The sequence below is a fragment of the Limulus polyphemus genome, unplaced genomic scaffold, assembly GCF_000517525.1.
Source record: "Limulus polyphemus unplaced genomic scaffold, Limulus_polyphemus-2.1.2 Scaffold3613, whole genome shotgun sequence".
In the NCBI taxonomy this organism is placed as follows: Eukaryota; Metazoa; Arthropoda; class Merostomata; order Xiphosura; family Limulidae; genus Limulus; species Limulus polyphemus.
This window is the reverse complement of record NW_013669223.1, coordinates 104,354-117,298: the sequence shown is the minus strand read 5'-3', so window position 1 is coordinate 117,298 and position 12,945 is coordinate 104,354. Positions and strand designations below refer to the sequence as shown.

Sequence of the window (12,945 nt, the reverse complement as noted above, 5' to 3'; positions counted from 1 at the left end):
AAAACCAAGAATGAACGTATTCACTAAATGGACAGTCAATTTTCTTTAATAATATTCTATAAAAAGACTAAGAAACAGAAAAGTGGTTTAGTAAAGTATCATCTAACTAATCATTAATACGTTTTATCCACGACGAGTTCTAACATCTTCAACTATTTCCAAATAACACTAAACAAAACCGGTCTGCTGACATATAAAAAAAAATATCAGTATATTTAGTAGCTGGCGTTTTGTTATTCGCTCTGCATTCCGAGTTACACACGTTAGTTTTGAACTAGTTCGTCTAAGGACCAGTTTGTGACTTTAAAGAATATTTTTTTATTGTTGTGTGTGTATTGAGTTTGCTGCCATCTATACACCAGAAAAGTTGCAAAGGCAGCGTATTATATTAACTCAATATGTGCGTGAGATGTATGTAGTGACATATTTGTCTACAAAAAAGTAGTATTGCTGTTCTGGGAAACATCTTTCAGAACTGTAGATGTTAGTTACGAAAACTAAAGGAAAAAACTTACTAAAGTATTTATTCTCCTGATAGGGGGAGCAAAATGACATGTCGTGTTTACTGTCACCACAAAGACCTCTAGATCGGGATGGTATTATTCTCACCAATCAGCGAAAATCTCGACCTTTACACAGACAGACTTCGGAAGATGCGAGGAAACGACGTGAGAGTTTTGCAACTTTTACTACAGGGCAAGTTAGCTGGCTCCATGGAACCCCAGGTAAGTGAGCTTTTCAAGGACTTCGGCAAATAATAGGGTATTCTACTTTTTTTTTAAAGTAAAACTTACGATAATTTGATTTTTGTTAATATTTCTGTCGCTCCTTATTCCTTCATCTTTCCATTGAGAATGTTTAATATTGAAATTTTTGAACGCTTGTGTAATCTATTTACGTTTTAATTTTTTAATACGTGAAATAGTTTTGGAAAAACTACTTCTAAAATACAATTTATGCGTTATAAAAAGAAGAAAGAGTAGGCAGATGTTTTGAAACGTTACTTGATAATATCTATACTATTAGTTTATATTTGTAGGGCTGAATGTAACATGCCGCCCCAAGGTTTAAGTATATATCTTCTAGGTTACTCGGAGACCTCAAACCTCGTACGAATGCGAAGTTCTGTAATGGGACAGTCAGCGCCCTCTCTGTCAGCTAGTGTGGTAAGTTTCATGTTGACTTCTTATTGGCTGTTTGAGTATCAGTGATTGAAATTCACGCCATCTCATGTCGGTACAAGTCCCCAAAGAATTGAAAGATATACCAAAACGTCACTAACGCACTGGTGTCTCAGGTGGTATATCATGTTGCTCCAAATCTCTACTTAATCTTACATTCATCGGTGTTCCAGATAGCAAGCAGGAAAGCCTAATTTAAAAGTATGATTGTCTTGTGTGTTGCTTCAGTATTAAAGTCTTAGAAATATTTCTATATTTTAAACACGATTTAGACTCAAGACAAATGTCTTAAAACGTGTCAACTGTTTCTCCCTGTGTCTGTCGAAAAAAACATTTAAGTATTTATGCTAATAATGCACGAGACTCGTAAATCTTCGTTAAAAGACGCGGTCGAAGAGTCCTGCAACAAGGATGTGGTATTCGACAAAATGGAGAGTTGGGTCAAAACTGATATAAAGAGTAAACACCGGGTCACACGTCCCACCTGTTTGAACTTGAGGCCAACGGTAAGTACCGTTTTTACCGTTAACAATTAATTAGAAAAGACTAATCATGATAGGTCATGGAACTGCGTAGTTTGCTTTGAAACCAGCGGTAAGTACCATTTTTACCTTTAACAATTAATTAGAAAAGGATAATCGTAATAAATAATGGAACTGAACAGGTTGCTGCTAGACCCTAGAGTGAGGAAGAAGTTGCTCTTGGCGTCAAGAGCGAAGGAAAAGAGTTAGAAACAAACTCCAATGCAGCTTGTGTCCAAGGTCTGTCTATTAGTCTAAGACTCGACGATTAAGAGGCTTAACCAGCAGTTGAAATATTAACATTACCTTATGACTTTACTTGACAGTTTTGAAGCCACTTGCATTACACACAGATTATGACTAGAAACTTTTTTGTTGTTGTAAGTTCGTAATCTAAAACTAGAATTTACTGATAATATATTCTCATTTTTGGTGAGTCTTATGTAACTTATGTTGAAATAGCATTGTAATAGGGAATCGTGTTTTAAGTATTGCCAATCCCGGCACCAGCTTTTGTTAACTTTGGGTCCAAATTAATGTACGAAATTAGCTTGGGGGGGTGACAACGACATTTCAGGGGACCTGTTCCCCCTATTAGCTCCGGCCCGAGTAGTACCACAGTTATGATGAATATAATCACTCTTGTTGTCTGAGAATAAAAGTCTTGTGTAGTTTTACCTTCGTGTTTGAGGAGATCATTAAGAAGACAATGTTTTCTCATGCACATATGACTTCTAAATCACTGTAGGATAACACTAGTGCGTGTACATCTGATAATACATCAAGCATGTGTTTGCTTCTGGATGACAAGTCTAATTTCATAAGGATAAATAATTAAAACTTGTGTGTCGGACAGAATGTACAAACATTATTGTGAGACTGGTGAAATACATTTCTTTCACGAAATTGTTTTAGATATTTCTTGAACGACTTTTACTTTAGGCGAAATAGTCTGTCCACTACAATGGAAAAGAAATGAGTTTTTTAAAAGAAATCCTCACAGTTTAGGTAACAAATGTTTTTAGTTTTTTTGATGAAATCCTCACGGTTTAGGTAGCAAATGTTTTCTTTTTATGAAATCCTCACGGTTTAGGTAGCAAATGTTTTCTTTTTATGAAATCCTCACAGTTTAGGTAGCAAATGTTTTCTTTTTATGAAATCCTCACGGTTTAGGTAGCAAATGTTTTCTTTTTATGAAATCCATACGGTTTAGGTAGCAAATGTTTTCTTTTTATGAAATCCATACGGTTTAGGTAGCAAATGTTTTCTTTTTATGAAATCCATACGGTTTAGGTAGCAAATGTTTTCTTTTTATGAAATCCTCACGGTTTAGGTAGCAAATGCTTTTTAAAAGAAATCCTCACGGTTTAGGTAGCAAATGTTTTCTTTTTAAAAGAAATCCTCACGGTTTAGGTAGCAAATGTTTTCTTTTTATGAAATCCATACGGTTTAGGTAGCAAATGTTTTCTTTTTATGAAATCCTCACGGTTTAGGTAGCAAATGTTTTGAAATTTCGATTAACCTTAGTAGATATCGAAATACTTTATGGTAAAGAGGAGATAACACTTGACAGTTATATTGAAAATTAGACAGAAAAGAACTTGAGTTACGCAGATGCATTATCATGGTGTTTCTTATAGCTTATCAACACAAATATTAAGTATAAGCATTATTTAATGAAATGAATAAAATCCATATAACCCGAGCGCTTTCGAAAGGTGGACTTTTCTTCTTCAGGGGCAAACTGAGGTATTCTTTAATGTTATTTGTTAGTTGTATATGTGCTGTTTTTCGATCGTAAATATTTTGAAAAAATAATTACCTGTCTGTTTCTCCAGGAAATAACAGTGCATTTAAAACAAAAGTTACTTGATATACTGTATCATCTTTAGGATACAAAAATATACACTTAACATATTTGTAATGATGTATGTTACGCCAATTGGTCCAGCTACTTACTTACTTACTTAATACAACAACTTTTTCTTTTGAAATCGGATGCTATGTTAAATAATTGTCAAAAGCTTTCTTGATTAAATGGTGTGTTTTCTAAGCGTATTTTTTTATCACATTTGTCCTGTTTCGACAGAGATAATTATATCGTAATGTTTATTATATAAGTTGTTTTACTGTTTTCCCATAGTGTGTTGACAATGGGATAAAGGAACTTTATAATATTATACCAATCGAGCTTGTTGACGTAAGTGATATGCAGTCGGTTTTATGTCCGATACTTTTTTTTTGTTGACAATACATAAATATTTTTATCCTCGCAATTCGTTTAGACTCTCGTTAAGTATGTTTGTGTAACGTTTATACCTTCGTGTAGCACGTAGGAAGGTACAAAGGCTAATGAATGTCGTTTCAGAACTGTTTAATAGATTCACTTTCATAAAATATTTGGCCTCCCGAAATGTAATTTGTACACATAAACTTGGCTTTGTGTTGTTTTACTTTTATGTACTATTTGTTCGCATAGTAAATACATATCCCTAGAGTAAAATGTGAGGTGCAGTGTCCAAACGCGGATACACATAGAGTCAACAACTAAATAATTAGATTGTTGCATAACGCTGTGAGGTTAGGTAGGAAGTAATCAATTGTTGCATAATACTCTCAGGTTATGTGGGGAGTAATAGATTGTTATATAACGTTCGGAGGTAAGGTAGGGAGTAATAAATTGTTGCATAACGCTCTTGAGGTTATGTGGGGAGTAATAGATTGTTACATAACGCTTCGAAGTTATGTGGGGAGTAATAGATTGTTGTATAACGCTCTAAACTTTTGTACAGTGTAATAGACTGTAACATAGCGTTCTGTGGTTAGGTAGGGAGTAATAGATTGTTGTATAACACTGTGGGTAGGGAGTAATAGATTACTGTATAACACTGTGGTTAGGTAGGGAGTAATAGATTGTTGTTAAACGTTCTGGGGTTAGGTAGGGAGTAATATATTGCTGTATAACACTGTGATTAGGTAGAGAGAAATATATTATTGTATAACGCTCTTGGGTTAGGTACGGAGTAATAAATTGTTGTATAACGCTCTGGGGTTAGGTAGAGAGTAAAAAATTGTTGTATAACACTGTGGGTAGGGAGTAATAGATTGTTGTTAAACGGTCTGGGATTAGGTAGGGAGTAATAGATTGTTGTTAAACGCTCTGGGGTTAGGTAGGGAGTAATAGATTGTTGTATAACGCTGTGATTAGGTAGAGAGAAATATATTATTGTATAATGCTCTTGGGTTAGGTACGGTGTAATAGATTGTTGTATAACGCTCTGGGGTTAGGTAGGGAGTAAAATATTGTTGTATAACGCTCTTGGGTTAGGTAGGGTGTAATAGATTGTTGTATAACGCCCTGGGGTTAGGTAGGGAGTAAAAGATTGTTGTATAACGCTTTGGGGTTAGGTAGGGAGTAAAAGATTGTTGTATAACGCTCTTGGGTTAGGTAGGGTGTAATAGATTGTTGTATAACGCCCTGGGGTTAGGTAGGGAGTAAAAGATTGTTGTATAACGCTCTGAGGTTAGGTAGGGAGTATTAGATTGTAATATAGCGCTCTGGGGTTAGGTGCGATAAATTGTTACATAACGTTCTGAAACCGTTGTAAAATATAGTTATTTTCTTGAGGGAGAAACGATTTTAGGCCATAATTGTAAGTGTGCCAATATATATGTCAGAGGGTTAGATTAAGTTCTCTACAAAACCGTTGTAAAATATGGATATTTTTACTTAACTTTCATTAGTTTATTAGTCATTTTCTTGAGGGTAAACTATTTTAGGCCATAATTGTAAGTGTGCTAATATATATATGTCAGAGGGTTAGATTAAGTTCTCTACAAAACCGTTGTAAAATATGGATATTTTTACTTAACTTTCATTAGTTTATTAGTCATTTTCTTGAGGGTAAACTATTTTAGGCCATAATTGTAAGTGTGCTAATATATATATGTCAGAGGGTTAGATTAAGTTCTCTACAAAACCGTTGTAAAATATGGATATTTTTACTTAACTTTCATTAGTTTATTAGTCATTTTCTTGAGGGGGAAACGATTTTAGGCCATAATTGTAAGTGTGCTAATATATATATATGTCAGAGGGTCAGATTAAGTTCTCTACAAAACCGTTGTAAAATATGGATATTTTTACTTAACTTTCATTAGTTTATTAGTCATTTTCTTGAGGGGGAAACGATTTTAGGCCATAATTGTAAATGTGCTAATATATATATATGTCAGAGGGTCAGATTAAGTTCTCTATTTTTACTTAACTTTCATTAGTTTATTAAAAATAATAGAAAAATTCATCGAAAGGTGATTTAAAAAAAAACGTATGGTTAAGGTTTAACGTCGTCAGTACTAACCGTTAACACTGTTATACACACTGTATGCACTAGATATGACACTTTCATTACCAAACTTGGCGCTCTATCAAGAACGTCACCTCGGGGAACAGTCGCCAAAAAGTGTGCCACTCTTCACATTGGTTAAAATCGTGTCTGTGCTGTTCGAGACTGTATAGATTGAACCAAGAGAAGACGCTCTGTGGCCACAAACGTGTTACTTACATAATGGAAAGGCACTAATGGATGTATTAACCGCGAGGGGGATTCAGTTCCTTATTCGTTCGTCACAAAAATTTTGCTAAAGTAAAATAATCATTTTATCAGCATTGAAATTGTAAATCAAATTAAGGTACATATTTTTATTTTTCACGTGGTCACAGATGTATCAATCCACTTAGTCTTACAGTATGTTTTAAATAAAACTAATTGAATGAAAGTCCAAGTAATATTTGCATTTCTTGTAATAATAAAAAAAAGTTTTGATTTCTAGCGAAGTTATTAATAGTTTATCTGCTTTATCACTCTTTTAAAGCATTAAAATAAAACGATAAGCAAAGAAAATAAATTTTATTGATCTCTTCCATATACCATTGTATGACAAAAACTGGTGTGTGTGTGTATGTCGTTTATAACTGGCAAGCCGCTAGACCAATTATAACCAAATCTGACACGTGCTTTTAAAATGTAAAGGAGATCGGCGGTGATCGGCGTTACGATCTAACCCCCTGTGTCATTCTTTTGGGGATCATGTGTTTTACCCTTGTGTTGAACGGGTACGTTATCGTGTGTGTAATGTAAACCTAAACATTACTTCAAACAGTTAATATTAACATCGAAAGGAAGGACTGCGTTGAAATCGGAAAGACCCAAACCTATGATGATGATGAAATAGAACATTTTTATAATACAAAAGAAATTTTAATAAAAAGGTAAAGCTGCATAACCAGAATAAAAGGTGAAAGACAATCTGAAAAATAATAGACTTTACGGGTGAACGATGGATGTTTCAGATAACTCGGTAGGGATTTTATTCTAGCATAATTTATCTGCTGTTACTAATATTACCCGATTAATTTGAGCTTTTTAATACCTGTTTTAATCCCCATTAAGGGGGCTGGAATGCTAACTTCATAGTGTTTTTCTTACCGCCCCTGATAATAGATCTTATTTCTTACTTTTATGTTTTTCATTTCTTTTCTGAGAACAGCCACCTTCACACAACTGTCTGCAGGCAGTGAAGGTCATTATAGATGTGGGCTGTTGTGGGTTTGAGCATGAGAACAGCCACCTTCACACAACTGTCTGCAGGCAGTGAAGGTCATTATAGATGTGGGCTGTTGTGGGTTTGAGCATGAGAACAGTCACCTTCACACAACTGCCTGCAGGCAGTGAAGGTCATTATAGATGTGGGCTGTTGTGGGTTTGAGCATGAAAACAGTCATCTTCACACAACTGCCAGCAGACATTGAAGGTCATTATAGATGTGGGTTTGAGCATGAGAACAGTCACCTTCACACAACTGCCTGCAGGCAGTGAAGGTCATTATAGATGTGGGCCGTTATGGGTTTCAGCATGAGAACAGTCGCCTTCACACAATTGCCTGCAGGCATTGAAGGGCATTATAGATGTGGGCCCTTGTGGGTTTGAGCATGAGAATAGTCACCTTCACACGACTGCCTGCCGGCAGTGAATGTCATTATAAATGTGGGCCGTTGTGGGTTTGAGCATGAGAACAGTCACCTCCACACAACTGCCTGCAGGCATTGAAGGTTATTATTGATGTGGGCCGTTGTGGGTTTGAGCACTCACATCTTGCTTTCTTACATTATTTTATTGTTGTTATTATTTTTCTTTTGCTCTTTACAAGTAAGGCTTTGCGAACGGAGCTTAAGACTGATAGACGATGTATCCCACCACTTTGTGGGTCCTACTTCCTCATTCACCTCCAAAGACCAGATACTTGGTTAGGGATTTTGCTCTAGTGTGCTGTACCAGCTGTGCTACTAATATGGCTTATTTATATTCACATTCCAAATAAAGGAGAAAAACTAACATGTCATAATCAAAAGATGCATTTACAGCGTGAGTGAAAGAAAAGAATTGAATATCCTAATTTAAGCGTCTAAAGTTTTTAATTCCTGGTGTAAGGTGATGTAAATTTTCGTAAAACCAGTCTAATCAAACTACAAACTCAAAGTTATCATGCGTATATCCAGTTAAACTAACTCAGCAAGTCGTACGATGGCTCAGAAGTATGTTTATGGGCTTATGACGCTACATTTTGGAGTTCGATCCCCGCAGTAGTCACTTTGCAGATAGCCCATTAACCATCTTTGCACAAAACCAAACAGAGGCAAGCACACCAAAACACTGACTGGTCCCCATTTTGAGTGGTTGTATGTATGCATGCAAAGGTCGCTTCATCATAGAATGATGATGGTCAAAAAGCCTCGGGTGAGGGGGCATTAGTGGCATGAGTGAAAAATTTTATTTATAATGATACTTTGTGAAATGAATGCAACATTATCAGTAGCTAACTTGTTTCATATTTATTTATACTAATTACAAGTTATTTCTGTTCCCAAATAACTTTTAATAAAGGAGGCTCTGCGGGCTTGAAATCAGGGTTTGGAGGGCTGATTGTGACCCAGGGCAAATAAATTCTTGCTATATAATATTAATAGTACTGATTGAAAATAAAAACATCGAACTTAGTATTTAATACCATTTATTATGAAGAATGTGCTATTTTGGGTTTTTGGTTTTCTTTTAGAATGCGATTGTTTCTACATGTTTAATTCCATAGTGTATTTTGTAATTCATTTGAAAGTGTTCATTTTGTATCTAGAGAAACTTCTTCCTTATGCTTAATAGTTAAGTTTGCATATTTCTTTTACTAGTTCAGTTTCAAGAGCTGTAAGTACTACCCAAACTGAAGAATATGCTAAGTGGAAACATTCCAGTTGGATAACTTAAATATTTCTATTGTGGTAAAAATTTAAATTTACTTTGATTGCCATCAGTGTTGGTTAAACTGGTTACCTTTCTCCTTGTGTTTACCATCAGTGTTGGTTAATATTGGCTGCCTTTCTCCTTGTGTTTACCATCAGTGTTGGTTAATATTGGCTGCCTTTCTCCTTGTGTTTACCATCAGTGTTGGTTAATATTGGCTGCCTTTCTCCTTGTGTTTACCATTAGGGTTGGTTAATATTGGCTGTCTTTCTCCTTGTGTTTACCATTAGGGTTGGTTAATATTGGCTGCCTTTCTCCTTGTGTTTACCATTAGTGTTGGTTAATAGTGGCTTTATTTTAGAGCTTATCTTGTTTAACAGTTTCATTTTTCCCAGCAGTCATAACAAAAACAGATTAATGATCTGGCACCAATAATGCTCTGGAGCTTCTTTTTTGTAGCCGTGATTCCGTGAGTTTAGTTTTGATATGTCGTCAAAATCGCGTGTTATTGTTGTTCAGTTCAGTTTTTAAGTAGTGTACTTAAAAAATAAAATTGTGGTTTTGAAGCATGGTTCAGGGTGTATTATGCCTGAATTTGGAAACAAAAATCTTTTAAATATTGTTGTAAATATTTAGTATTTTTGAATCTTAATTATTAAAGAAATTAAAAGTATTTACGTCAACAAATGACTTACATTTAAACGTTTGTGGAAAAAAAACCCGTAGTAAAATACGTGTATATTTTGTCATTTCTTCAAAATTGTGTGTGTTACCTTGTATACATTATTGTAGAACATTGTATGCGAAGCTTCAAATTTTCATTTGCTAGCTCCGAATTATTGTTTCAATATACAGTGTAACTTTGTTTTTGTTTTTTTACAACGTCTGTTCATTCATTTGTTTTGTTGGCGATTATAATATATCGTGGAATTATATAAAACTTGATATGTATATGTACTAAGGCCACCTCCTCCTCATCGGAGAGAGGCTTAGTTGTTGAGGCAGGTCAGGTAAATAGAGCACTGGAAGTGACGTTTCATAAAGAATCCCATAGAAGGAAAATAACTTGCTCTGTAACCAACTCGAACCTGCTTCTACTTTTTTGTTATTAAAATTTCGAAACGTGATATAAACTATAAATACTCTTGAATCACACTGAGCTGCATCCAAAAAAAAAGCACGTGTTTGAAGCTTTGATTTCCATAATGTTTGTTTCTACCATTAATCTTTTACCGTGTATGTGGTCAAGTGAGGTTTGAGAGCCCTAAGCAACTGCTACATGCGCACAAATCAATCACGGTAGGCGCATGGTAATATTTTCGAGACATTTAAAACTGGATAAACAACTGTGGGCGTCAATGTACGCACACATACAAGTAGATAGTTAGGCCTATATATTGCTTCATTAATGTTGCTAAGTTACGATGTACTTCTATGCAACACACGTTACGACACCAATATGCTCCTTTAAAATTGAACTATCGCAATTTTAATAAAAATATCAACTACTACGATTGAAAAACAACAACAAAAGGCTAAACGAGCTTGGGGAGCCATCTGTCTTAAAAAAACAAAAAAACATTTGTTAACCTGAGTGTAACTGGAGAATACACGCAACCTTGTAAAATAACACAGCTAGGCGATTTGAAGAAAGAAAAACATATCTGTTTTTGCATTTCTTAAATTTTGAATATTTCCACCCCTTTGGCTAACCGAATTTATTTGTATAAAATGTACAGAAGAAACTATTATATGGGCTAGTAGTGCTGGCTAAGTAATACCCAACTCGTATTAAAAACTGCGCATGTATGAAGTCCATTGGAAATTTGTCATATTAAAAACAGTTTTGTTAGTTCAAGGACATTCAAAATAAGATTAAAAAATAATTTAATACTAGTGTGTATATACTTAGTTTATAGTATAAGTATTTAACGTATCATGATATATTCCATTCAGGTGTTGTATCTATTAGCATGATTTTCACTTGTTCCTTTACTTACACTTTCCAGTGCTACTTAGCAGATTAGAACAAGTACTGTGAAGATAGAGGTATTTAAACAAAGATTATTTCGGAAAAAAAATTTCCATATAGTTATACACATGTGGGGTGAAAGTAACTTTATACACAACTGTTTCATTTATGATATAGTTCAATTTCCGAAGTCTTGTTCTGAAAGTAACTAACTTTGTTTCAGTTTTTTCGTATTGTGTAATACCAACTATGTAATACGTTTGGCACCACCCTGCAAATACACTTGAGAACTACCGGTAAAGCACAATACCGGAAATGGAAGTTACAACACGATCTAACTTCCGTTTTGGTATAGAATTAATTACACGTCTTACAGAAATAAATTGGCAAGAATAACTGTTGTGTGAAGGTATTAAGAAGTATTTACACACACACGAAGCAGGTGGTTTTAAAAATCACGAAATTATACGGGTTGTAAGAAAGGTAACGTTCCATATAGGGCATTATTTCTAGTTGCCTATATTAGGTGAGAAAGACCGAGATACGGTGTTTGAGACTTTGTTAGATGTCAAAGAGTATGGTAATCAGAGGACAACAATTGGAATATTTATGGTTTAAGGTGTAGGGGCGACGGTAATCAGAGGATAACAATTGGAATATTTATGGTTTAAGGTGTAGGGGCGACGGTAATCAAAGGAAAACAATTGGAGTATTGGTAATCTGAAGCGCAGAGCAACGGAAGTCAAAATACACTTGTAACATTGACGTGAGGCCTAGAACAACGTTTGTGAAAGAAGAACACCCGAAATATTGGCGATTTGATGTGTATGTTTTCATACATGGGTTTCCACTTTCGCCACACCCTGTACATATACACCAGTAAAAAGTAGTACTTGAGTAAAATATTTTTCTATTTCAATGTCTATTGTACCCAATATAACCATTATTATAATGTTTGTGTTCGGGACAAAATTGTAGGAGGAAGAAGTTATTAAAGCAGAAAACTATGTCCAGCTTTTACAGTTGTAAATATTTGTTGTTGTTGTTCTTACCTCTTCCGATTTCTTCTCTCTTTTTTTGGTGTTGTTGTTGAATTTAAATGTTAAATGATTATTTCCAAGAATAACACTATTCAAAGACACAGAGTAACCCGTGTCTCTTGGCAGATGTTCCATTTTAGCGCTATACTGGAAGAGTTTTATTGCTGCGTGATACATACACCATGTTAAAGAACACCGACAAGAATTGTCTTGTACTCTCCAACACCTCCCCACAGTGGTGTTTGATGATAATAAAAGAAAACCGCATTATTGACCAAAGTATTTTTTTCTTTGTAGAAATTGTTTCGAAATATCAAAACTGCACTAAACATCCAATTTACTTGGAAAAGTATAGTAAACTTGGGTAATTCAATAGTTGCTAACTACGGTAATCCCTTTCTGGAAGTGCGATGTTGTAGTTATGTATGCAGCGTCACTGGGAGCTACGTATCCACCTACGTTGTCATCAGGGTAGGGGCACGTTATCTTTCAAGACGTATTTCTTATCGGAGAGTTACCAAACCCTCAACACACTCGTTTCTCTCACAGCGGACCTTTATCTCGGATCAAGTGTTCAGGAAGCAACCATCCGATAAAACAAGCGGCTGATCCTGTGGGAGCAACCGTCACGTGCAATTGAAAACAAACACTGTTACTTACTTTTCTTGCAGCGAGAGATTACATGGACGCCATCGTGTTTGAAAATAATGGAAATAGTAATAACACAGTGTGCGTTTGTTTGTTTATTCACGTATGACATCATTCATGATGTTGTAACTTTTACAAAAACTCGCCAACTTGAGCCATTGCTTCGCAAGAAGGAAATGAACACCATTTCTATAAATGTGTGTTTCAATGTATTAACACAACTTCTATGCGTGTGTGTTTCAAGGTATTAACGCCCCCCAGTGGCACAGCGGTATGTCTGCGGACTTA

The 12,945-nt window shown here is 35.1% G+C and overlaps 1 protein-coding gene across 3 annotated transcripts in view; it reads left to right on the top strand.

The window, feature by feature from the left end:
• Window positions 1-542: 542 nt before the first annotated feature.
• Window positions 543-12,945, top strand: part of LOC106469689 (microtubule-associated serine/threonine-protein kinase 3-like) — an 83,554-nt gene continuing 71,151 nt past the window's right edge. For all 3 annotated transcript variants that reach the window (XM_022398269.1, XM_022398270.1, XM_022398268.1), the window contains exons 1-2: window positions 543-725; window positions 1,087-1,166. In XM_022398269.1, the coding sequence (XP_022253977.1) occupies window positions 554-725; window positions 1,087-1,166 (252 nt within the window). In that variant the 5' untranslated portion in view covers window positions 543-553. The remainder of the gene's footprint in view (window positions 726-1,086; window positions 1,167-12,945) is intronic.